We start from the raw sequence: 26,011 nt of genomic DNA, 5'->3' as shown, positions 1-26,011 counted from the left end.
CAACTCAGTTCCACTAGCTCTATAACACGTTAAAGGAGGCTCGTATTACCACAGCCTACAATAAGAACAGCCTAGTCATTTGCTCTGAACACGTGTGTCGATTCCTGAGGCGGTTTGCACATAGTCCTCACTAGGAGCGCTGATGCCGGACTATTCGATCAAAGAGATCAATGCTAATTTTGTGTCAAAGACGTGCTTATGATAGATTTAAAAAATTGAAATTTCGAAAATACTTTATATCAAGATACTAGTGAATTTTTAAAAGGTTTGATTTAAAATGGTTCATTGCTCTGTGCCATTTTGTACATCAAACAAATCGAAAAAAAAGATGGAACAAGTTTTCACGAATATCCCGTGGAAGAGAATTTACGTTTAAAATGGATAAAAGCTGTCAGCAGAAAAGGTAAGATATATTATTTTAATACTCCATAATTAACCCTACGTGAGTCTCACATATCTTTAGTTAACATTTTTTTATATTAAATATTTTTTTAAAAATCTGAAAAAAATTAATATCCCTCTAACTTCATAACTCGATCAATATGCTGTTAATTTAATTAAGTAAAAGCGAATACCATTAAAAATATAAAAATAAAAGCAATTTAATTAATTTTATATAATTTATAGAATCGTAAATAAATATAATAGTAAACATCAAGTGCATGATTTAAAAATATATATTGGATATAATAATAAATATACAATAGAATTTTTTATATTCCTGTTTGACTTGCGTTTTTAATTATTCCAGTATTTTTCATTTTCTACATAAAATTCTTCGTTTTCCATTATCAGTTGATTCGGACTGGACCAATCGAAAGAATGTAAAGTTCCTCCAAATTCCACAGGAAGGTACTTCGGATCGATTTCTTTATGAAGTGCTTCCATGTTCGAACCATGAAAATGTATCTAAGAAAACGATCAGGTAATTAAAACTATTCTAAAAAGTTTACAAACATGACAATTTATTTTATGCTATTCTATGAACTTCCAAAAGTTTCCATTTTAAAATTAATACTTGTAATAAATATCATGAAAATTTGCTAAATTTTATTTATATTTTAAAATAGAAAATGAATTTTTCAATTACTGTACAAAACTGATTTGGTTGAGTAAGATTCAATATAGTAAACAAAGTGCAAATACAAATGGTATGCGTTTTATACATGAAGAAATATATTTAAAATATTAAATCAAAGATAGTGTTTTACTCGACATGAAATATGGCGTAACATGAAAAGAAAGCTTCCAAAATTAAACACCATTCTTTCGTTTAATGGCTGTTAACGGTCCTTAAATTAATAATATCTGAATTATTGTCATCACCCGTTACTCTATTCCTGTTATTATTTAAGACTAATTCTCATACGTTATTATATGTAAATTATAATCGTTATTGTTAAATGTCAATACGTTTATTTTTATTTGTTACTTATATCATTTGGTAGTAATGAAACTTTCAATAATGAATTGTTTAATATAAACGAAAATTTGCTTTAAATTATTTTTTATATCTTGTGTTAAAGACTTCTGATTCTCCCTTTTCTAATATAAAGTAAAAATATTAAATATATTAATATTTAAAAATTATAATTACCCTCTGCTTTATTTTCGTCGGGATTAGAGGTCGAGTCAATGCATAGATGCCAAGAAGATAATCATTTATATTAACAAAATGAATGCTCTTGTATGATACCGGAAGAGTTTTCTAAATTTTCAAAAATAAGTATTAAATAACTGATTTTATAATATTAAGTGTTTAAACTTTTGAAATTGAGATTGCAAACCTGAGTAAAAAAATAAAAAATACAGTAGCAACATGATGTTACTTTTTCCAAGGAACCGATGAAATATACGTTTAATCGCGGAATACATAAATTTTAAACATGTTCAAAACCCATGCCGAATTACATGTAGTTATCCACATGCATGTTCTGTACATTTAATAGACAAAACGAAGAAAAATATAAATTTCCAATATAAACTTTCTTAAATCCATTTTCAAACAGAACGTTATGAAAACTTTTTCTGTATGTCTATCAGAATTAAGATCATTGTCAACTCTTGATCAGTCGATTTTCACAAAACTTCGCCATTTTACATTATTTACTATGTGGAATCCAAGATGCAATAAAAATGAAGATGCTTGATTATTTTCGAGATACAGGGAGGAGATCAAAGTGACAATGCATGGAAATTTTTTCTACTTTTTTATGCCAGTGGCCGTAGTAGTAGCAAGTGGTCATCATGCACGAATACTGAAACAAAATAACTGATTTTTCAGCGCTTCGACTCAATTGTTAGTCTGTGTATAAAATGAAAACGAAATTTGTGTAGTTTTATACAACACAACGTACTGTTCATTGATCTGTACAACTATGTACAGAATGAACTGTACAATCAATCTGTATAAAACATATCTAGTGGGCACCACTGTACATGTCCTACACAAATATAAGAAACTGTTAAAGCTATCTTTTGAAAGTAATCAAGGATACTTGTTTCTTTTTTGTTGAGTATTTAAATGTTTTTATCACAGCAGTTTCCATGTTTGAAACAAAAAATCATATTTTTTGTCAATATGGTGTAAACATGAAATACAATTTATTTGATTTTTTTAAGAACTATTATATGAGCTAAAATTTTATCTGTATACGTTAAATTTCGAATTTGCATTTTCGAAATACTCTTAATAAAGTAACATCGATTATTCGATTTATTAAGGTTTGAAGGAACCAATGATGAAAGGTATTAAAATTACAGAATGTTACATCGAGTTTATACTGTATATTTTTACAACGGTTAGTAAGGTTTATTTGACCAAAATAAAAAAAAGTCTGTGCAATGAGTATTTTTTTTTTATCCAAAACGAATTTGCAATATTTCTTAACACATTTACTCGTAGATTGGATGAAGAAATTTTCGAAATAACAAATGTTTTACGACTAGATATAATGATCATTGATTGAGTATAAGGCCTTTTTTTGGAATAAAAATTTTTCGGCTTATACAAGGAGTCGATAATTGTTTAAACATTGTTCATGATTTTTAATGTTTCCATCGAATTACTACTACTAATAAAAAATATCTTTTTTCTCATATCGACACTAAATAATTGAAATAATGATATCACAGATATTTTATGTACTCACGTAAAAGCATAATAGTAGTAGTTTAATTACTCCAGGTGTTAATTGAAGGACGTGCTTCCACGATACAGTTTTAACATCTACAATTATTGAAACTCCATTTACTTGAAAGGAATGAATATTTAATGCAAGATCAATGTAAAGCATTATGCATCTTCCTAGGTCTATTGCAGATATTTTTGTCACATCCCAGTGACCTATATCAAAAAGAAAATAAAAATTCCAGTATAAGTTAATATATAATTTTCTACAACATATTTCAGATTAAATATAAATGACACATTAATATCTTACTAGCTCTTCCAAATCCCAAGAACTTTTCACCATCTACGCATAAATATGCCATGACGTTTTCTTGTAAAACGTGTTCTAAAGCCGATGGTGTGAGATTTTTTAATTCTTTCACACGTCTTCTGATTGAATAATAATTTCTTAGTAATTGTAACGCATCTTCTTTGTTATATTTCCTTGATCTTAAAAATCCGAGTAAAAAAATATCATCGGTTCTGGAATTCAGTTCTGTGTCTTCTACAACGCAATCAAAAGTATGAATTAAATATTTTTAATGAAAAACAACAAATGCATTCAAAAGAGTCATTTCTGTTTGTTTTTATAATTTCAATCAATTAACAATAATATTAGAATTAAGGACATTAAGGCTTTTACAATCAATTAAGACATACTTTATAATTGTTTTTGTACAACAAATCACTACAAAATATTAAATAGAATGAGCATACGTAATTTTAAAGAATTAAAAGCTAGTGGCTTTTTTCAATAACATATTATACAAGGAGCATTTGTTTATATATATTTTATCGGATGAAATGCATATCGAGTCTTTATTACCCCTTTTAGTTCGTATACTTTACAAAAGGAATATAGATAAGGATTTCATCATACATAATAATACATATAAATTTAAAAGATTTATGAGTAATTATTTGTTACAAATCGAAAATATTGGGTAATTGACTGGATGGAATCTGTTTACAAGGGTTCCTGTATAAGGTAAAATAAAGAAGCATAAGTAAAACAGTTATAAGGTAAATGAACTTGAAGAATGTTACATTATAAAATGGTATCGATTGTTATTACCTGTAGATGAGTAGAAAATATTAAATGGGTGGTGTTTTTAAATATCAAAAGAGTAATGTAATTATTTAATTGCGTATTCTGAAACCGCGTCTTTTTTATCTGCTTTTACTGTCACAAGTAGAAGCATAGACAGACACTGGACAGCTTTCCTTCATATCCAAGGCTTTTTTGAAGCAATAAAATAAAGACCTTCACAATGTAAATATAAAATTATCCTTATCTTACGAAAAATACGAAAAGTTATATAAAATATCTAGCCTAAACAGAGATATAAGATCGAAGATACATAAAGCACAACGAATTCAGTCTATTACATACTATGCACCTGTGAGAACCCGAAAAATTTCATAGTCGAAAAGGAAAGTATGAGTAACACTAAAAGAACATATCGCCGATTTGAAATATACAAGAATAAATTCAATTTTAACAGACATTGCATAATAAATAATTGTAATATTAACAAAGAAATATGAAAATCGTACACAAAAGGAAAAAATGGTATGACAGAAAATTCAAAGAAAGTTTTCAAATTATAAAAAGCCAAATAAAAATTTAAGCATAAAAATTCACAACAATTGTTTAAAAATATAATAATAATAATGACTCTCCCATCACCACCTGGTCGTGGTAGGAGAACGCAGTAATTTTACTGATCCATAGAGCAATGCAGGCTGGAGCACAAGCTCCTGGTAGGGACACCCTTCCCAGTAACGAGTATGGGGAGAAGGGAAGCTAAGAGTGACCATACACCCATATTCTGTGGAGATATTTATCATAGTAGTAACTTGATTAAAGTGTGACACCGGCTCGGACGTTTCCCGGGTTAACAAGGTCCGCATTCGTGGGTTAGACAGAGGCACACGTTCGAAAAATAGGCCACAGTCTCTCTTGGTCACTGGTGGCGAGAGCAGCACCGGCCCAAGCATGGCTACTGCAAAGCCCTGGACAGAAGTGAGGAACCAATGTAGCACTTGTGTTTCTGTAGCAATGCACCCACAGACCACATAGGCTGGAAAACCATGCCAACGGATGAAATGGACAATAGAAACGAACGAGTTTATCATCTGTACTTACTACACAATGGAAGACTTCTGGTGTAGACAACATTCACAATTTCTGGTACAAAAAGTTTACATCAGTGCACCAGGAACTAGCTAAACAACTAACACACATCAACAATCCACAAGACACGCCAAAATTTCTTCTCCAGGGTATCACCTACATGAAATCTAAAAACAACAATACCATAGACCCCAAACAATACAGACCGGTTACATATCTCCCAACACTACAGATTATTGACATTCTGTATCGCAAACGAAATATACGAACATGTTGAAGAACACGATATTCTTATGGAACAACAAAAAGGTTGCCGTAGAAATCACAGGGGATGCAAAGAACAGTAACTCATAGATTCCGTCATTCTACGGCAAACACACAAACAACAACGAATCATACACGTGGCATATATAGATTACAGAAACTCATTCGACAGCGTTCCACACAGTTGGCTATTACATATTATACACATCTACAAAATACAACAATCACTGATTGCATTCTTCAAAAAACATAAAAATGAAGTTTGGCCTAGACAAATGCAAAACGCTTCGCATAGGAAAGGAGTCCTGGAGAAAGATTTTGCAGTTGGAAATTGGGACGTTATTGAATCCAAAGAGCTCGAGTTCTACAATTATTTAAGATTCCAACAGGACAAACGAACAGAACATAAACGAATATAGCAAAGATTAATTAAATTATACCAAAGTAGGTTAAATGCTATTCTCAGAACTGAGTGAAAGGCAAAACACACAGTTAAAAAAATAAACACATGTCATCCCAGTATTCTTTTGGAGTTATACATTGGACTCACACAGATCTTGTGGAATGCCAAACAAAAACAAGAATAACACTTACTAGCATAAACAACGTCATCCTAAATCCACCATAGAAAGACTAACCCTTCCATGTAAGGATGGTGCATGTGGCCTGATTGACATAGTTAATCTTCACTACAAACAAATACAGACACTGCAAGAGTTTTTTCGACAAAAGGCAAGAAACATCACAGTTACATAATACAGTAACTCTAGCAGACCCGAACAGCACACCATTAAATTTACACTCACAGCATATAGAAAGTATAGACACCATTAAGCAATTCTGGGTTCAAAAGGCACTTTATGGTGGGCTTCCTTACGACCTGGCTCAAAATTTTGTTGACAAAACTGTGTCAAACATCTGGTTAGCTCAAGGATGCCTCTTTGGAGAGTAAGAAGAATTCATGATTGCCATACAGGATCAGGTCATAAATAATAAAATCTACAGAAAACATACTCAAAGATACAACACTAACAAATGACACTTGGAAGAAAATGTCACATCATGCCAGAAACTATACAACACATCACTCCCTGTTGCAAGCTCTTGGCACAGGGCTCTTGGCACTTTACATAGATATAATCAAGTAGCAAATATAATACACCAAGAACTTGCAAAGAAACAAATTATTAGACATCCATGAACCATACTACAAATACATTCCACAGACAGTAATGGAAAACTACACACTCAAAATATACTTCAACAGCCATTATCACAGATAAAACAATTTATCACAACAGATACACATCTCTTTCATTTTCAAACACAATAAAATTACATACATTATAGACATATCCTTTCCAAACTCTCACAATGTACAAAATATATGAACTGTAAAAAGCAGCATTTACACAGGACACGCCGAAGAAATAAAGCATCTTTCGAAGATATGATTATTGTACCTTTCTTGCAAAGACACAATGCAGTGACAGTTGATTTAAAATACTGGGCAAATTTTCATCCTTTTTTTGGTTGGTACGCTTTTTACATCGCGCGTTTTGGGCTGATGTCTCTCTTCAACCAAATAAACAAGAAAAAATGTTTTTTACGTAAGAAAAGAGTACAAACAGATACTTAAATTAAATAATACAGCAGCATACAAGGGAGGTATACTACACAAATATAAACACAAAACTCCATAAAACGTACCTTAAAATTGTCTGTACGTGTTACAAATACATTTGTACAAACAGCACAGCATTTATTGGGGGTTGTTACCTTCTGAATGTTGGTGTTATTCTTCCTGCCCATTGACGCGCATAGACGTCCAGACCCGAGATAACTCGGGCAAATTACATAGCATTACAAAAAAACGGTACTTTGGAACCCGAAAAAAATTTTTTTTAAACTTTGGAATGTTTTCTGTCTCCAAATTTTTTGAAAAACTTTTACCCGCGCAAAAAATTTTATTGCGATTTTAATGAACCTTTAATGACGCGCGATTAACGCTTAATTGTTTTTTTTATGGGATTTTTTTATGGAACTTCATTCATCGTTCTGAAGTTCTAGTGCGTCGATTTTACTTCGGTAAAGTTATTTAAAGCTATTTTCTGATGTCAAAAACAACATCCAATAGTTTTTTAATTTGTTTAATGAATAGATTTTTTATATATATACGTTTAATTAAGTCAGGAAGGTCGGAAATTTCAATTAAAATCGTAATTTTAAAAAAATATTTAGAAATATACCGCCATCTAGTATTCACCCTACTTTTTACCCTTCTCCTCCTGAGAGATTAATGAGAATGTCCTGCAAAAGAGGAAACCAGCTGTTCTTAAGGTCATCCAGCTGTGTAAACAATGACTCATCAGTGTCAGATTTCGTGGAAAGGCGAGACAAAGGACATTGTACTTTGAATCTTTTTCTTCAAAATTAACACATTTCTTTCGTTTTTTTCGTTTTTATTATTTTTTAATTATTTTTAATTATTCTTAATCATTAATTTCAATTAAATTAAATTAACATGGTGAAGAAGGAGTTAAGAGCTTGTATACTGGTATTAATGATAAATATATATTTATATAATCAACTGAAAAGGTGAGTTTTTTTTATTAAAAGTTCAAAATAACAGTACCCATTAAAGAATGGATCGCACCTCGCTCGAAAAAGTTTAGACAGAGTACGAGTAGTCCAACAGCATGAATCTTTGTAAAATTTTTCAATATCAATCTATCGAAATGTATCAAATTATTCTCCACAGATCGTATTTACAAAAAATATACATTTAATTCGTCTACCGACATGTTATCTGGGAGTTCCCTTGCATAGTAACTAGAGTTGTTTCAGTATACAAATCTCACACGCCGCCGCTTCAACTGCATAATTTGGTTTTTTAATTTGCATACATTTGGCTAAGTACGGATAGGGCAGGTATTACTTCTAAGGAATTTTTCCTTCCAATAAAATTATTCCAGAACTTAACGACATTTTTTAGAGTTTATTAATATACAACAGGTGCCTATTGCCAATTTTTTATTTCATTTTTGGATTTTAATACCTATCACTATGCAAATGACGTAATATCGAATCTTGAAACCGTTTCTTATATTTTATAACATTTTTATCCAATTTCGCTGATTTTTATACTTAAATTAGTATTTATACAATTCTTGTTTTTGTTTTTATTTTAATAATTTCTACACTTTCTTTGAATTTTCTGTTATATGTCTTCTTTTCTCTACGTAGAATACTTATTTTATTATCACCGATTTTACAATTATTTAATACAAAATGATCGTGGAATACTGAATTTAGTCTATTGTACGTTAAGTCGGCTATATGTTCTTTTACTCTTAAGTTTTCGTTTTGTTTCTTCTATGTAGAAGAACTTCCTACATCAATCTTAAAATATTAAGATACTCTGGAATACGATCTGTAGAGAATAATTTGATACATTTCGATAGATTAATATTGAAAAATTTTACAAAGATTCATGCTGTTGGACTACTCGTACTCTGTCTAAACTTTTTCGAGTGAGGTGCGATCCATTCTTTAATGGGTACTGTTATTTTGAACTTTTAATAAAAAAAACTCACCTTTTTAGTTGATTATATAAATGTATATTTATCATTAATTCCCGTATACAAGCTTTTAACACCAACATTCAGAAGGTAACAACCCCGAATAAATGCTGTGCTGTTTGTACAATTGTATTTGTAACATGTACAGACAATTTTAAAGTACGTTTTATGGAGTGTTGTGTTTATATTTGTGTAGTATACCTCCCTTGCATGCTGTTGCATTGTTTAATTTAAATATCTGTTTGTATCCTTTTCTTATGTAAAAAACATCTTTTGTTTTTCAGTTGGCTGAAGAGGGACATCGGCCTGAAACGCGCGATGTTAAAAGCATCCAACCGAATAAAGGATGAAAATTTGCCCAGTGTTTTAAATCAACTGTCACTGCATTGTGTCTTCGCAAGAAACAAAACATAAAACACGGTTTCCTCAAGATAAGATTAAATTATTGTACCTGTCATTCTTTCCACTACAGGTGTAATACTACACACACTACACAGAAGCCTGATTACATTACAATTGAATAAAAACGCATATATCACACTACATAAGGTCACTATATTGAATACATGTCATATTGTGAGGAAATTCCTGAATACCGACACACACACTGATACACATTTTTAATTTTTGTTTTGGTTACTATGCCTTGACTTTGGTCCGGCAAAGTACACAGCCACCGGTGTTAACTGAGTATATATATCACATAGCCCAAAATAATAATAGTAATAATAACAGAAATAACAAAAATGAAAAATTATTTTATTATATAAATGTTCTTTAAAAATATTTAATATGCAAACGAGATTAAGCTGAATCTTGTTAACATGGACGTCACATGTATGAGCTAGGTGCTGATTAGAGTAAAGCCAAGAAATTTTAACTGTGAAAATATTCTTAACTGTAAATAAGTAATTTTAAGCAAGATATATTCTACTTAACACCTCTCTACAAGATATTACAAAAGAAATGGTACGTTGTAACCTATTATAATATAAAACAATTTTGTACTATGTGAAATTCATGTTTATGTTTTATTATATAGCTGACAGAAAGGGGCTAATGCCCGAATCGCATCTCGGCCAACAGGATATTCCTGAATATTGATTGTTGTCAGAAATGCCCGGTGTCTGTCTATGCACCTAGTCGTGACAGTAAACGAAATAATTATTTAATGTTACATAAGGTAGCGGCGGACACAATTTGGATCGTGTTTATGTTTACGGCTGCACTTGCAGAATGCAGTTGTATGTATATAAAAAAGTAAAATAACTTTACCAGATGGGGGATCATCTTGGAGAGGTAGGGTGGGGTGGATTACTTGTGACTACCACCTGTTAAGAGGGAGAGGTTCGAAAATGTCACTATTAGTTAGACTGTCGTTTAACTTCATTTTGTGTCATTATTTTAATAATTTCGAAATGTTCAAATAATTTCCTTTTTATAGTATTTTTTCCTGAGTATTTTTAGATTATTAATGAAATTACGCAACCTTCACTATTGCAGTGTATGGCTACAGCAGATAAAAGTGTAATTATATTCCTTTTTTTAAGCCTTATATACTTTATAACTGTTTTAAGTATCCCTCTTTATTTTAACTTTTACAGCAACTGTTGTAAATAGATTCTATCCAGTCAATTACCCAATATTTTCTTTATTGTCAATTTGGAACCAATAATCAATCATGTAAGTTATAAATTTTTAAAAAATATTATATGTATTATTATGTATGAAGAAATCCTTCTCTATCGTCCTTTTGTAAAGTATACGGACGGAAGAGGCTCATTAAAACCCGATATGTATTTCCTCCGATAAAACCTATATCTAAAAATGCTCCTTCCATGGTATGTTACTAAAAAAGCCACTAGCTTATAATTCTTTAAAATTTACAACAAAACCAGTAACTGAACGTTTAATTAATTATGCAGTTTTGTAATTTCTACATACAATACTACTGAAAATTGATTCAAAAACAAGGTTTATACTTTCGTGAATGATATGGATTGGAATATATTCCGAAACTTCATGATTTATCATGCGATTCACCCATAATTAGCATAACTTTCTTTTAGCATGTAGCATTAAACATGCCTCACTTTCATCAATTAATGCACTTTCGTACCACTTTAGCTACAGAGGGTTGGGTACCGACACGAAAACGCCAATAGCGCCGATATTTTTTGAAAATTAATGTATTAAATTTAAAATTAATAATTAAATATTATTCTTATTTTCCTCAATGATGTATGATAAACTTTCAGAAAATAATTAACCTAGAATATTCACATAATTCATATTACTATTATTTTATATTTATAATTAATTCTAGCGTTAAGTCACTTTAATACTAATTATTACTATTATTACACAGGTCCGGAAATACTATTATTTCCCGACCTGTGGACACAAGAAAGATTTTTTCCATCCATATTCGTGGGTATGGGAAAAAATTTTGGTTCTGCTAAGTCTCAAATTACAATAATAAAGTAGAGAAAAGCCGAGAAGATCGCCCATAGAAAATTCGAAGGTTGCTTTCTCGGATTTAATTTTGAAACCCCACACCAACAAGCTGACGGCTTAAGCTAAAGCAAAATACGTAATACGTTTCCCAACGGAATCGATACAGAAACCTTGGAGATAATTAAAATTATTAAAGTGAGAGATGGAAAAATCAGACACTTATCATTATAGTTTCTTGAAAAAATACAATAATAAAAAATCACGTGGAAAATTCCTTAACTCATTCAATAATTTGCTTCATATATTACGAATAGTATTTCAAAATAGAAAATAATTTTAAGGAGTCAATTAAAAGCACAGCTTCTGTATGCGGGCAAAAAAAATTAAAAAACTTGGAAACTCCTTTAATAATAAACTGCTATACATAGAAATGCTAAATACATTAATAATATTATAATAAATATAGTTTGATTATTAATTTACTATTCACAGATATTGAATTCTATATTATATTATAAGAATAAAAAAAGAATTACTTAGAACCATATCTCTAAATTCCTCTAGTTCCTTTTCCTTCCATGTACATTGTTTAGTTACATCAATATCATCCCTAGTTATAATTTTCATGGCTTTCACGTTAGAGGTCATTTTGTTTACTAAAACCGAAAGTTAAAATAGAATATAATTTTGATATTCCTGTTGCGTCATCAACTTAGATTAAACTGTTAGAACAGAGAGCGATGGTTACTCCGATAATGGTAGATATGAAATAAAAATTTGATCATTTACCATAACTCATCGATTTTTATAAATCGTGATATTAAAAATACTTCAAAGCAATTTAAAATATAAAACTGATAGAAAACGTTTACATTTTATCATATATTTTTTAATTTTTTGTAAATTCTATGATGTTGCACTAGTATCTGACCTGTACACATTCGATTCAACTTGATTATTTTAGTACTAGATATTGAACTACGATATTAAATGACGCGATAAAAGTAAACAATTACCGATCAACGCTAAGATACTGTTTAATGTTTCTATTATGCTGATTCATAAATAAATTCATGAATTAGCAGAATTTTCTGATTATGATTTTAATATTATTTATACTATCGACGTTTTATAATATTTACATTTGCAAGTGATATTTTAAACTGTTCTTACGTTAAAGACATTTAGAAAAATTATTTATCTCTCTTTCGAAAGATAAATAATTTTTCTAAATGTCTTTAACGTAAGAACAATTTAAAATATCACTTGCAAATGTAAATATTATAAAACGTCGATAGTATAAATAATATTAAAATTATAATCAGAAAATTCTGCTAATTCATGAATTTACCTATGAATCAGCATAATAGAAACATTAAACAGTATCTTAGCGTTGATCGGTAATTGTTTACTTCTATAATAATATATTTCAAATACTGATTAACTGCTATAAAAATAAATAAACCAACAGAAAAAAATTATAGTTTAAAAGTGTGTTTTTTTATAAATAATCTGATCATTCCAAGGTTAAATTTATTTAGGATATTTTTGTTTCAACATTGAAGCAAAATATCTAATCTGGAATAGGATATCTTCAATAAGTAGATATTTCATTAGAGCTATTTCGAATGCCACAATGTCGTGTGCAAGTGTAGATTCTGGCGACAAATACTCCATTCTCATTCGTAAATCATTTCGTTTATTCTAACAACATATATAAAAGTGACCATTCTTTCCAATTTGTGAAGTGAATGATACAAATTTGTGTAGTTTTTAGTGTAAATTCTTACGATGGAAAATCGACACAACTCTGGTATGTTGTAATTCCTAAAAACGAACACGATACAAAAAAAAATCGATGTTAAATAAGGTAGTGCTGTGAAAAGAGTCTGACAGCAGTTTTAGATCAATTCTAAGGTCTACACATAAAGCAGTGCACAATCTTCCTATTAGGTGATGTAAATACGTAAATGCACAAAGCAATTACTTTTAGATGTACTATTAAATTTTCAAAAATGTTAAACTGTTTAATGTTATTTTTGAATTACACCAAATACATTACATGATAACAGATAATATTTTAAAACAAAAAAGTTAAAAGTTCAATTTAAGTTATCTAAAAAAAATAACTATGTGTTTATCATTTAAACTTTGATATGCTGATTGAACACATTGTCATAATTTCTAATAAAATTAATTTTATTAAAATTTTGAATTTCAGAATATAAACTGAACGTAGTTAAGAGTAAACGTAGCGAAACATATATATTAAATAAGAAATACATTCAACACCCTGATCAAAATAGGATATGAAGGAATTTTGACAATTACATTGAAGGACTTTTGATAAAATCTTCCTCCCCTTAAAATAATTCATTTTCTATAAAATAAAACTTTCAGTTGCATGCCTCCTCGGGTTTTTATATATATACATATTAACAAAACACTGGATAATTAAATGCTGGTGAATTGAAACAAATTACTTAGTCCTTTTTGTCTATAACATCCCAACGTGGAATATGCCGTTTATGCATTAAGCTCCAGAACTTTTATTTCGGTTTAAACAAATTATATCAAATTAAATCTTTTATAAAAATTGATGTAGAGGAAGGGATAACACGCATTCCACATGTGGCTATCTTATCAACTCTGAAACAGATCTGAACTTAGTTTACATTACGAAATCTGTACTCTGAACTACAAGTATTAAAAAGTAAACAGAGTATTCAAAGGTTTGTTTTATATAACCTATATTGGGGCAGCTTCAGGCACCAGGGCGGATTTTGGCATTCCAGGAGTCAAAGTAGGTAAAACATTATATTGTATATCTTATAATATTAATAATATGTAAATGTTATCTGTTATTGATGTTGTCTATTTAAAATCGTAAGATATGCTGTAGTAAAGTATATGCAGATATGAAGGTCACTAGACTTATGACTGGTTGAAGTCCGAAGTTCTCGAATTTCGAAAAACTTTAAATTTAGTAAAACTTACATTACATAGTATATTATAACACATTATATTTTCTACGTACAATAAGATATATTTTACATTAATATAAAACATAAACATTTTTATAATTATTTCCTATAAAGTATTAGAGTTTAAGTGCAATAAAACAAAACGTTATCAATTCAGCAATAAAATTTGAGAAATTTTAATTTTTATTGTAAAATTTTAATGTATAAAATAAGAGGGTAATTTTACTCTGATTTAGAAAACCAAAGATACAAATAAGATATGTTGATATATGCAGATCTTTGAACAATATTATCACTATTAGCGACTTACATGTATTGTACTGTACATTTGATAGACATAAGAGATAAAATTATTATAGCAAACAGAATAATATATATATTATTGATTAAAAATAAGCTCATAGTATGGATTACTTTAGAATCATTTCTACGTTTTACTCTTTATCGATTTTTATGAAAAATTTAGTTTAGTAGATTTTTTTCTCTTAAAGGAGAACAATAAAGTTTGGTAAGCAAGCGATGAATATTGCTCAGATTGAAAATATTACAGCAGCTAAACAATATCCATGGAACGAAGAGGATCTAGAAGAATTTAGAGAAATGGTCCTAAGTAAGAATTTTTTCACTTTTATTTTTATTATAGCTATTTTCTTTATAATACCATAAATGTAAAATTTGTAAAATATTTTGGCTATATTATTATACACTGCTGGCCATTAAAATTGCAACATCAGGAAGGAATGATCGTATGAACATTAAAATCATATGAAAGGAAGAAGAAGTTGGGATATGCAAATGATTAGTATTTCAACTCATTTAGACGATGCAGGAGAGACAAAAGACATCTGAAGCACTGCATAAAAGAAAAGTTGTGCAGTGGATTTCTCATTCAGAAATCGCTTTGTAAGGTCGGGTTTCCATCAGAATATCATGTTATGTTTCGAGTAAGAAGAAGAAATGTTTACCAGCAAGTGTCAGAATTCGATAGAGGCAGGATCGTTGCCTATCGAGAGTGTGGATTAGCGTTCCGTGATATTGCCACTCGCACTGGTCGAAATCTAATCACCGTCATGCGAATATGGAATCGATGGGTTGCTGAGGGTCATACTGAATGGCATGCAGGATCTCAACGCCCTCCCATGACTAACGCCCGTGAGGACAGACATATTGTGTGGTTGGCCATGCAAAACCGTACAACCACATCACGGACCATTAGTCAGGAAATGGGCTTGTTTGCAGCACGTCCAGTATCCGCTTATACGGTGCTGACAGTCCATGCGTTTGCAGCAGCATGAACTGTCAGCACCACGACCATTACTTCGGCTTCCCTTGAGAATGCAGCATAGAGAAAGACAGCGAGTCTGGCGCACCCAACAACAATACTGGATACAGGAGTGGCACAATGTTGTCTTTTCAGACGAGTTCTGGTTCTGCATGCAGCATTCTGATAGTTGTATACGTGTTGGAGGCTCCGAGGAGACTGCTCATCGCCTGCTTGCATTCGATATCGGCATAGGGGCTCTGCACCTGGTGTGATGGTATGGGCAGCCATTGGGTACACGACACGCACATCTCTAGTTCGGATCGACAGTAATTTCAATAGAGATCGGTACATTTCTGACATCTTACGTCCAGTGGTTGTGCCCTATCTTCGAGGTCTGAGAAACATCATCTTCCAACAAGATAATGCACAACTACATGTTGCCTGTCGTGTTCTGACCTTCCTCGATACAGAGGGTATTCAATTGTTGCCATGGCCTGCACTGTCTCCAGATCTCTCACAAATTGAAAACATCTGGTCATGGGTTGCTGAGAGACTGGCCTGTCACTTCTCCAGCTAATATGGTTGATGAAGTGTGGCATAGACTTGTAACAGCATGGAATGAGTTGCCTGTTTCTGTCATCCAAGCCCACTTTGACTCTATGCCTAACCAGATAAGGGCTGTTCTAGCTGCCAGGGGTGGAAACTGTTTCTACTAATTTCGCACCCCTGTAAACCACCAAACTGCTTGCAAATTTAAACATCTTATCTTCATGCCACACTGTTTACATACAATAAATATATATTTTTTATTTAAATTCAAATTGAATTACAAAGGTTATACAAACAAAAGTTCGAGTCCTTATTTCTTTATTTTCTCCCTTTATTCCTCGGAAATAAAGGGAGAAAATAAAGAAATAAGGACTCGAACTTTTGTTTGTATAACCTTTGTAATTCAATTTGAATTTAAACTTTAATTTTTGAGTCTTGTACAAAAATATGTATTTTTTATTTGCTTTCCTTCTTGGTGTTGCAATTTTAATGGTCAGAAGTGTATTATTTCGAACAATTATGCTCTTTAAAAACTTGGGTGTACTATAGATTACTAGCTATGGAATTTCGCGAATTTGAGTATATATTTGAACTCAGGGGACCGAGACGAGTTCAACGCTATCCTACTTATCAAACTCCCGAAATTCCATAGCTAGTAATCTATAGTAACCCCAAAAACTTAATATATACTCCATGTATTATTAGAAGCCTATTTCAAAGAACTACATTTAACAGAATATTCATAAAGTTTTAGATGTGTGTCGAGTAGAATTTGATACAATAATGCTACAATGCATTATTCCCCAGCTTCTACTTTCATGTACATACAAACAACACCTTAACTCTGGGGTAGTTAAATCACTTTACTAAACGTTTTTCGCTATATGGATCAGCCATTTTCAAGTAAATACTGTTCGAATTCTAAAAAACTTATCACCAAACATTTCTTAAAAAGTTTTTTAAAATAGAATTAACATCAAGTAAAAGACAAGAAAACGAATATTTAACAACTTTTCACAGTTATGTTATTGCATTAATTGTTTTAGAATAATTTATTGTTATTATAGTAATTGCGATTTTTATTTAATGTAAAAATTTCTTAAAAATCCGTTAAATGTGTTTCTGTCTTTTACTTGGTGTTCATCCTATTTTTAAGAATTTTTGAAGAAATGTTTGATGTTAAGTTGTTCCAAATTCGAACAGTATTTACATGACGAAAGCTGATCGATAGAACAGAAAAGCGTTTAATAAAATGAATTTCTACCCCAGTGTTAAGGCATTGTTCGCATTTAGTGATAACTTAGTAGGCCTAATATTTTTCTTTTGTTATACTTAAAAAAAATTAAAAAAATAAAATGCACTTTTAAATGAACAACTACAGTTTTTATTAACTGTAAAAATAGCTAAGTTATTTTTGAAATAATTATATTAAATTTCTTCACCGACGCCTTAGACACTGCTATACTTAATTTGATCATATGTTGTGAGCTTCGTCGAATGATGTGTGATAGGACCAACCTGTCCAGACAGACATACCATAAAAAATTCTCGTGCAGTACACAGATATTCGACCCAATTTTTAAGGACTTCAAAATCAAGTATTAGAATTCCCGACTATACTATTGCCAATTTAACTATTATCAATATGTAGATAGGATTGTTTAAATATAATGCACACTAGCAGATGAGCCCGGCATTGCTCGGGTAGAAAGTAACAATAGCAAAGACTAAGATTATTAGATTGTAGCCGTCTTCTCGTTTTCACCGGATGCAAGAATTAAGTTCACCCTCTTTCGAAACAAATTAGACAATTTTTTTATAGGTCTAAAAATGTGATCGATTACCCTTAGCATTAATTTTTAATAATGCTTAGGGTAAGCACCCGCGTGAGGGGAAGATTTCGAAAAATCCCTTCTTAGTGTACATTGCCATGACAAACCCTAACTAAGTACTAAATTTCAACAACCAACTCTTAACCGTTACGGCTTTGCGCTTATTCGAGACGTTTCGGCTGCAACCTTTCTATTATTATTATAATAGGTTCGGTTAAGTGAGATATACTCGGTAAACACCGATGGCTGTGTACCATGCCGGACCTTTGACTACTATGTCAAAGGTCCGGCATGGTACCAAAACAGAAATTAAAGAAGTGTATCAGTGTGTCTGTCTGTATTCAAGAATTTTCTCACAATATGACATGTATTCAATGTAGTGACCTTCTGTAGTGTGATGTATGTGTTTGTATTCAATTGTAATGTGCCCAGGCTTTTGTGTAGTGTGTGTGGTATGACACCTGTAGAAAAGAGAAAAACAGGTACAATAAGCACCCTATCCATCCTCCACAGATGTCTTATTTCCTGGGCGAATTCTGTGTAATTGCTAATTTTTTCAGTGCATGCGTTCTGTATATTGGGAGTGTTCGGAATGGATATGTCTATAATGTATGTGATTTTATTGTTTGTGAAAGAGTGTGATGTCTGGTCTGTTGTGGTAAATTGTTTTATCTGTGATTATGGCTCTGTCGTAGTACATTTCGTACGTGTGGTTTTCCAATACTGTCTGTGGAATGTATTTGTAGTATGGTTCGTGGATGTCTATTAATTTGTGTTTCTCTACAAGATCTTGGTGTATTATATTTGCTACTTGATTATGTCTGTGAAAATAATCTGTCTGTGCCAAGAGCTTGCAATCAGAAGAGATGTGTTGTATAGTTTCTGGCATGACGTGACATTTTCTGCATGTGTCATTTGTCAGTGTTGCATCTTTGAGTATGTGTTTTCTGTAGTTTTTAGTATTTATGACCTGATCCTGTATGGCGATTATGAATTCTTCCGTCTCCCCAAAGAGGCATCCCCGAGCTAACCAGCTGTTTGACGCAGTTTTATCAACAAAATCCTGGGCCAGATCATAAGGATGCCTGCCATAGAATGCATTTCGAGCCCACGATTGCTTAATGGTGTCTATGCTTTTTATATGTTGTGTTGTGTCCATATGATGTGAGTGTAAGTTTATTGGTGTGTTATTTCAGTCTGCTAGAGTTACTGCTTTATGTAATTGTGATGTTTCTTGTTTTTTGTAGAAAAACTCTCGCAGTGACTGTATTTGTTTGTAGTGAAGGATAACTATGTCAATCAAGCCACGTCTGCCATCTTTTCGTGGAAGGGTTAGTCGCTCTGTGGCGGATTTAAGATGATATTGTTTATGCTTAGTAAGTGTTGTTCTTGTTTTCCTTTGGAGTTGCTCAAGATCTGTGTGAGTTTAATGCATAACTCCAAAAGAATATGTAAGTACTGGAATGACATATGTGTTTATTGCTTTAACTGTATATTTTGCATTTAACTGTGTTCTGAGAATAGCAGTTAACCTACTTTGATATTTTTAAATTAATATTTGGTTTATTTGTGTATGTTCTGTTAGTTTGACCTGTTGGAATCTTAAATACTTGTAGAACTCGCCCTCTTCCATGGATTCAATAACGTCTCCATTTTCAAGTGCAAAATCTTCTTTCTTCAGGATGCCTTTTTCTATGTGAAGTGTTTTGCATTTATGTAGGCCAAATTCCATTTGTACGTCCTTGGTGTATGAATGTGTAATTTGTAGGAGTTGATAAAGTTGTTTTTGTATGGATGCATAATTTTTTATGCCATCCATGTACTGTACATAAAATGTGACAGTGTAAACTGTGTTGTTTTTTCATGTCTGATATTGTAACCATATTGCGTGTTGTTTAATATGTTGGATAATGGGTTCAGGGCTTGGCAGAACCGGAGAGGACTTAAGGAATTTTTTTGAAAAATTCCTCGCCTAATAAAAATTTGCTTTGTTTGTATGAAAGTGTTACTAACCCTGAGATGTAGTGTTGTTCTCCAGTGCTGCATAGTGGTTTGAAAGAATGCAATGAGTGATGGATGTATTTTGTACATGTGTAGAATATGTAGCAGCAAACTGTGTGGAACACTTTTGAATGCTTTTCTGTAGTCTATATATGACACGTGTATGTTTCTGTGTTGTTTGTGTGCTTGCCATAGAATGACTGAATCTATGAGTATTGTTATTATTATTATTACTATTATTATTATTATTATCATCATCATCATCATCAACCCATCTCAATTATATCATAAAATAATTATACTTAAAGAAGTTTATTCTATATTAAAAAATCAAATAAAGTTTATCATAATTATAACACAATATAGTTAATTATATTTTTTTAGTTTTTATGTAAAATATATGAATTTATTGAAACAGAAGCATGTAATACAGCAGAGTCTTTTATATCGCAGTTTATAAGGCAGAAAAATATTCGGATATTATAAAAATCTGAATAAGAGTGTGTAAACTTTTAAATTAAACTTTAACATACATGTTTATTGTATATATTAGTATATATAAATGTTTGTTTTGACTTTAGTGCTTATTTTTGACAATTAAAATTACAAATAATTTTCGAAGTATTACGTTGAAGTTGTTTGTTATAATTATATCGATTTCTTGTGGAAAATCGAGCATGCCAATTGAGAGCTGACAAACTGCTACAGCACTCCAATGCTTCATTATTATCACATCAGGGAGAGTTAAATTTTCATAAAACACTTTTTTATATTATTTACAGAGGAAGAAGACTTGAATTCTAGGACTGATGATATATTCCTTTTAAGTTTTCTGAGATCAAGAAAATACAACAAACAACGTGCTCTGGAATTACTCAGGAATTATTATTCAGTTAGAAGAAACGTAGCTGAATTAAAAAGTCACAGACCATCGGCAATAGAACATGTTTTACAAGCAGATGTCACATCCTCTGTATTTATTGACAATGGAAGACTGCTAATATTCGGTAGAGCAAGTAAGGCTACATCATATGTTACTGGTCTTTAACTCTTTTATGAAATATTATCAAAATTTAATTCAAAAAGTTGTTAGGAAATGTATTTATTATTTTATTTATAGGCCATTGGGACACAACAAAGATTTCTGCAATAGATTTAGGCAAATCCGTATTGCTTCACTTGGATTACTATTTAAATGATCATCGTCTTCAAGTAAACGGACTTTCATATATACTCGATCTCAAAGGTCTCTCATGGAAACATGTAATCTGTTTTACTCCAAGAATAGTGAAACTTCATATAACTTGTTTCATGGTAAGTGTATATTGAGAATATTTCATTTAAACTTGTAAACGCTTATAAATAATCATTGGTTTGTTATTAAAACTTGACACTTATTCTCTGAAAATTATCAAAATTATAAAAAATAATTTCCAATCAAACGTAATTATTAAAATCTATGTCAAATGCGCAGATTAATATTTTAAATACACTTTGTAATGTATAGAACAGAAAATAGACTATAGACACTTTGTGAGAGTATATCAAATATTACTGTATTAAATGCACTTCCATGTATTTTGGAGATTTTTATTTTTTGGTAGACAACCATATACACTATATGTACATTTTTTTAAATCTTATACAACACGTATATTACTTCTGAATGTAAGAAATTACAACTGAGCAGAAATGGCTTAAAAAGTTCCTTCGGATATTCTGTATTACAGTAAACGTAAATGGTCTGTTTTAAAATTTCTTGAGCTAAAGAAAATAGTTATAATTTGCATATCTCTTCAACTTGTTCCAATATCAAAAAAGTCATATTTTTAATACCTGGATTTAATGTTTACATGTAGGTATTAAAATTTGAAATATTACGATTATAACATTTCAAGAAAGAAAACTTGTCGGCGATAGTTTTTTCTGCTTATTCTATTCTGGATTCAGACTTGATTCAAACGATGAATGCATTCAGACCGATTTTTCATATTGTAAAATGAAACAACTATCCATTTTCTGTTCATATGTTTGTGGAATAGCATATTGTCTTTTCATCCATTAAGTAAAAAAAATTGTAATCTGAAATGATATTTGGTTTCTTTGTTCGTTTCGTCCTATTCCAAATTCGATTGTTTTGTACAAATGCAGACTACTTTTTGGAGTAAAAAGAAATCGAGGTTACTGACTTGATTTTTGTGTTTCAAGTTCTACAGGCAACTGCATTCGTTTCTTGCACGTAGTCTCTAGCAATGATTGTCAACAGACATCTAAATAATTGCAAACTAGTGAATAAGTTGACATTTTTTTCTGAACGTTCCAATCTTGGATCATGTCTGAGACGGCTCATTCATCTTTGTAGATTTAATGTAATTCTCCTTAATCCTCTCGCTTAGAACAATTGGTGTCAGGAGCCTGAAAGAAAGACATTTTGCTAATCTTCCTCTCAATCTTAATTTTATTCCATCCTAATAGTGGACGGAATAGACCAGAACAATCCACCTAATTCAGATTTGGTGACACAAAGTACGGATTGAACAGACACCGTTCTCACATTTGGTTTATGAGGAGTAGAGTTTAACGCAACCCTCCTACGCATTATGTTTAATGAAGTTGATATATTTCAAGGGCAATTCTGTAGCAATTTAGTTCACATCGGAAGATCGAAATTTTAAATCTAAAATTTTATGTCAACATCAAGTCTGTCGGAAAGACTAAAAAATAACAGCTGTTTCAAAATAGTTCAAGTTGTAACAGTAAAAGTGCTCAGCAAGTAAACCACTATAATACAACACCTTAATTTTGCGAGAATTAGATATTTTAATCACAAACGCTTTCAACCTGATTAACAGGCCATCTTCAGGTCTAAACGATAATCTAGATTATCGTTTTTTAGACCTGAAGATGGCCTGTTAATCAGGTTGAAAGCGTTTGTGATTAAAATATCTAATTCTCAGCAAAATTAAGGTGTTGTATTATAATAGTTCAAGTTGTTTTTCCAAACTAAGATACGGATCTACTGGCACTCAATTTGAAATGTTTTCCTTAGGGCCCATCCATAAATTATGTAAGGTATTTTGGGGTGGGTGGGGATCAAGGATTTCTTACAATTTCTAACTCAGGGGTAGGAGGTAATAGACCTCGTCTTACGTAATATCCTTATTTTTTGAACTCGTTGAGTTAACCACTCAACCGCCAAATTCAAAACAACCAGTTTTGAATTTGGCGGTTTCTATTAAGAACTCTCGTTGTACAAATGCCATCTCGTGTGACGTGATAGAATAATAACGCTAGCAGAATAACGCTCTACATATTTTTTATCATGGGAGAAAGGCCGTGTAGTGGTTTCTCTCTCTTTTTAATATTAGAATAAGTGCACCACTCCTATGGGGTGTATAACACTAAGAATACATAAACCAAAATACATGATATATAGTAAACATAAAATTAGTATTCGGCTTTTAGTCAAAACTAGAATGTAAAACTATAAATTAGAAATTATAGTTCTTTTCTTCCATACTTTTTGAACATAATTGTAAAAAGCTTCAAACAGTGGCTTCTGAATAAGCTTATCAAGTGGACATGACTACCTGAAACCTAGCGTAAAGATTTATAATTTTAGAATAAGTCTATCTTGATCGTAAATTGGACAATGAAAGATCATATGGTTGACGGTGTCTAGGTTTTCTGTAGATCAAAAGCAAGAGGCAGTTCCTGCCCGGTTATACATCGCCAGGTAGCTTCTAAAAATATCATGCTCAGTAAGATTTTTGCAGTAGCAAACGTTAAATCTCTAAGTGGTGATGAGAACCTGCATTCAACACTACAAAAATAAAGTCTTGTTATTCTACCAGTTTTACTGCTCAATCATTGCTGGTTCCACATCTGCATAGCGTCGACATGAATATAATTTTTAAGGCTGCTACGTGAGAGAGGAATGAGAGTATAGTCCATGTCAGAGTCCTTTGCAGCTGACTTAGCCTCAAAGTCGTCTTTTTCATTTCCTAGTATGCTACTATGGCCAGGAACATATATAAAAGTTATCTTTTTTACAAGATTTTTAATATAGTGCTGGATATATGCGAGTTTATTGCTACTGCAATTGGGATTTAATAGAGATTTTAGGACAAACTAAGAATCACAGTAAATGATGATAGACAGAGTTTTGGTTGGTGGTGAAGTGGCCCACTAAACAGCTTGGTAGACAGCATCTTCTTCAGCTTGATAGATGAAGGTATGTGGGAGTATCTGTACCTTCTAACATACTTTGGGCAAAATATGTCAGTTTCGAGGAAGATGCAGATACATGAGCCCACATGAAGGGGGCTTTTGGACCCATCTGTGTAGGTATTAATGTCTGCATGGTTATTCATGGAGGGAACAGTTGACATCAAATATACCCTGGGGATAACCTTGTTTATAAGGTGGTGATCAGAGATAGAGTCATTGCGATGTGGTAGCATATGAACAACTGTAGATAGGAGTAGAGACTGTTGTTGAGCCTTGATGTTTATAGTTCTGATGTAATAGTTTAGAACCTTTTCTACAATACATAGTGGCAAAGGAAAGAGCTCTGCTAGTATCAGAGAACATTAGTAGAAACAGTTCTGCAGCACTTTGAAATTCTGATGGCAAACTGTCTTTGAAGAGAGAGTAATTTACTTGCTACTGAATTTTTACTAGCTACATGACCCAAGCTAGAGGCTGCCTAAAGTAGCATTGGTCGTATTGCCCCATTATATAGAGTTTTACAAGCTTTATGATTCAGTCCCCAGGTACACCTAGCACATTTTAGCAGCATTAGTTCTTTTCTTGGCCTTAGCCAAGATGTAATCAATGTGGCAACGAAATATGGTTTTTCTCTATTGTCTTTTGTTTTATTTTGTATGAGGTTTCTGTTTATTTGTTAGCTAGTCGTTCTGTCAAAGTTTTTTGCGTCCTTTTGTGAAAATTATAATTAATATAAAAATGAATATTATTATGTTGATTAATGATGATAATAATAAAAATATTGTTAATAATTAAAAAATAAAGTTCTTAAAATAAATTGTTCATTCGAATTCATTAAATTTTTATATTTTTAAATTTGTTCACATAAAGTCTTTTATAAATAATAGTGCATATTAATTAACTAATTAATAATTATATATTTTGGACCTAACGTTTCTAGGGTTTCATAAAAGAATTTGTGTTTTTTTTTGTTAAAATCTTTGTATAAAATCATGCCTAAATATTACGTAAGATAGGGAAGGGGAAGGGAAAGGGGGAAGGGGAAGGGGAAGGGGAAGGAGAGGGGGAGCAAAGAATATTACGGTTTCTTACACAGAGGTGGATGAGGGTTTAGAATGACCAAAATCGTTCTTACGTAATTTATAGACGGCCCTTTACCTTCATTTTGACATATCAAATCATCTTGGTTTTTTTCGCGTATTGGAAGTCTCTTGTGAAAAATCGAAAGACAATAACTGTTTACTGAGGTTTTATAGACCAGCAAGCTTTTTCAAAGCAGCATTGGCAACTACGGTCGTACTGTTAGAAATTCTTCAACAGAACAATATTTAAAAAAGATTGTCAGTAAAATGTGAAGCTTCAAACCACAGATATAAATCGAACACATGAATAAATGTTTTTTATCTGGTGTTCCAGACTCCTATTCTTTCTTCAATGTGTAGCCGATATAACTTCAATATTTTAATTGCATAAATGACATCGTTTTTTGAACTTCATATATTACACAATATTAATGAAACATAGTTTCGTATTCAGGTTC

The 26,011-nt window shown here is 31.4% G+C and overlaps 2 protein-coding genes across 2 annotated transcripts in view; one reads left to right on the top strand and one right to left on the bottom strand.

Moving 5' to 3' along the window:
• Positions 1-738: 738 nt before the first annotated feature.
• Positions 739-12,259, bottom strand: LOC136987964 (clavesin-1-like). The gene is made up of 5 exons (XM_067285731.1): positions 12,148-12,259; positions 3,444-3,677; positions 3,153-3,346; positions 1,598-1,708; positions 739-909 (listed from the first exon to the last, which is right to left on the bottom strand). Exons 1-5 carry the CDS (start codon positions 12,257-12,259, stop codon positions 739-741), a joined length of 822 nt encoding a protein of 273 aa, XP_067141832.1.
• Positions 12,260-15,049: 2,790 nt separating this feature from the next.
• Positions 15,050-26,011, top strand: part of LOC136987963 (clavesin-1-like) — a 50,632-nt gene continuing 39,670 nt past the window's right edge. The window contains exons 1-3 of the mRNA XM_067285730.1: positions 15,050-15,205; positions 21,024-21,257; positions 21,362-21,555. Coding sequence (XP_067141831.1) covers positions 15,115-15,205; positions 21,024-21,257; positions 21,362-21,555 — 519 coding nt within the window. The 5' untranslated portion in view covers positions 15,050-15,114. The remainder of the gene's footprint in view (positions 15,206-21,023; positions 21,258-21,361; positions 21,556-26,011) is intronic.

This window comes from Centruroides vittatus, unplaced genomic scaffold (genome assembly GCF_030686945.1).
Source record: "Centruroides vittatus isolate TY-2023 unplaced genomic scaffold, ASM3068694v2 scaffold_2931, whole genome shotgun sequence".
NCBI classification, from domain to species: domain Eukaryota; kingdom Metazoa; phylum Arthropoda; class Arachnida; order Scorpiones; family Buthidae; genus Centruroides; species Centruroides vittatus.
The sequence above is the reverse complement of the archived record's forward strand: the minus strand, read 5'-3'. Positions and strand labels throughout refer to the sequence as shown.

Coding starts and splice junctions, on each gene's coding strand:
- LOC136987964 (XM_067285731.1), bottom strand. CDS start 12,259: ATGACCTCTAACGTGAAAGCCATGAAAATTATAACTAGGGATGATATT. Junction 3,678..12,147: donor ATTTAGAGATATGGTTCTAA/GTAATTCTTTTT, acceptor ATTGCGTTGTAG/AAGACACAGAACTGAATTCC. Junction 1,709..3,152: donor TACTACTATTATGCTTTTAC/GTGAGTACATAA, acceptor TTGAAAATTTAG/AAAACTCTTCCGGTATCATA.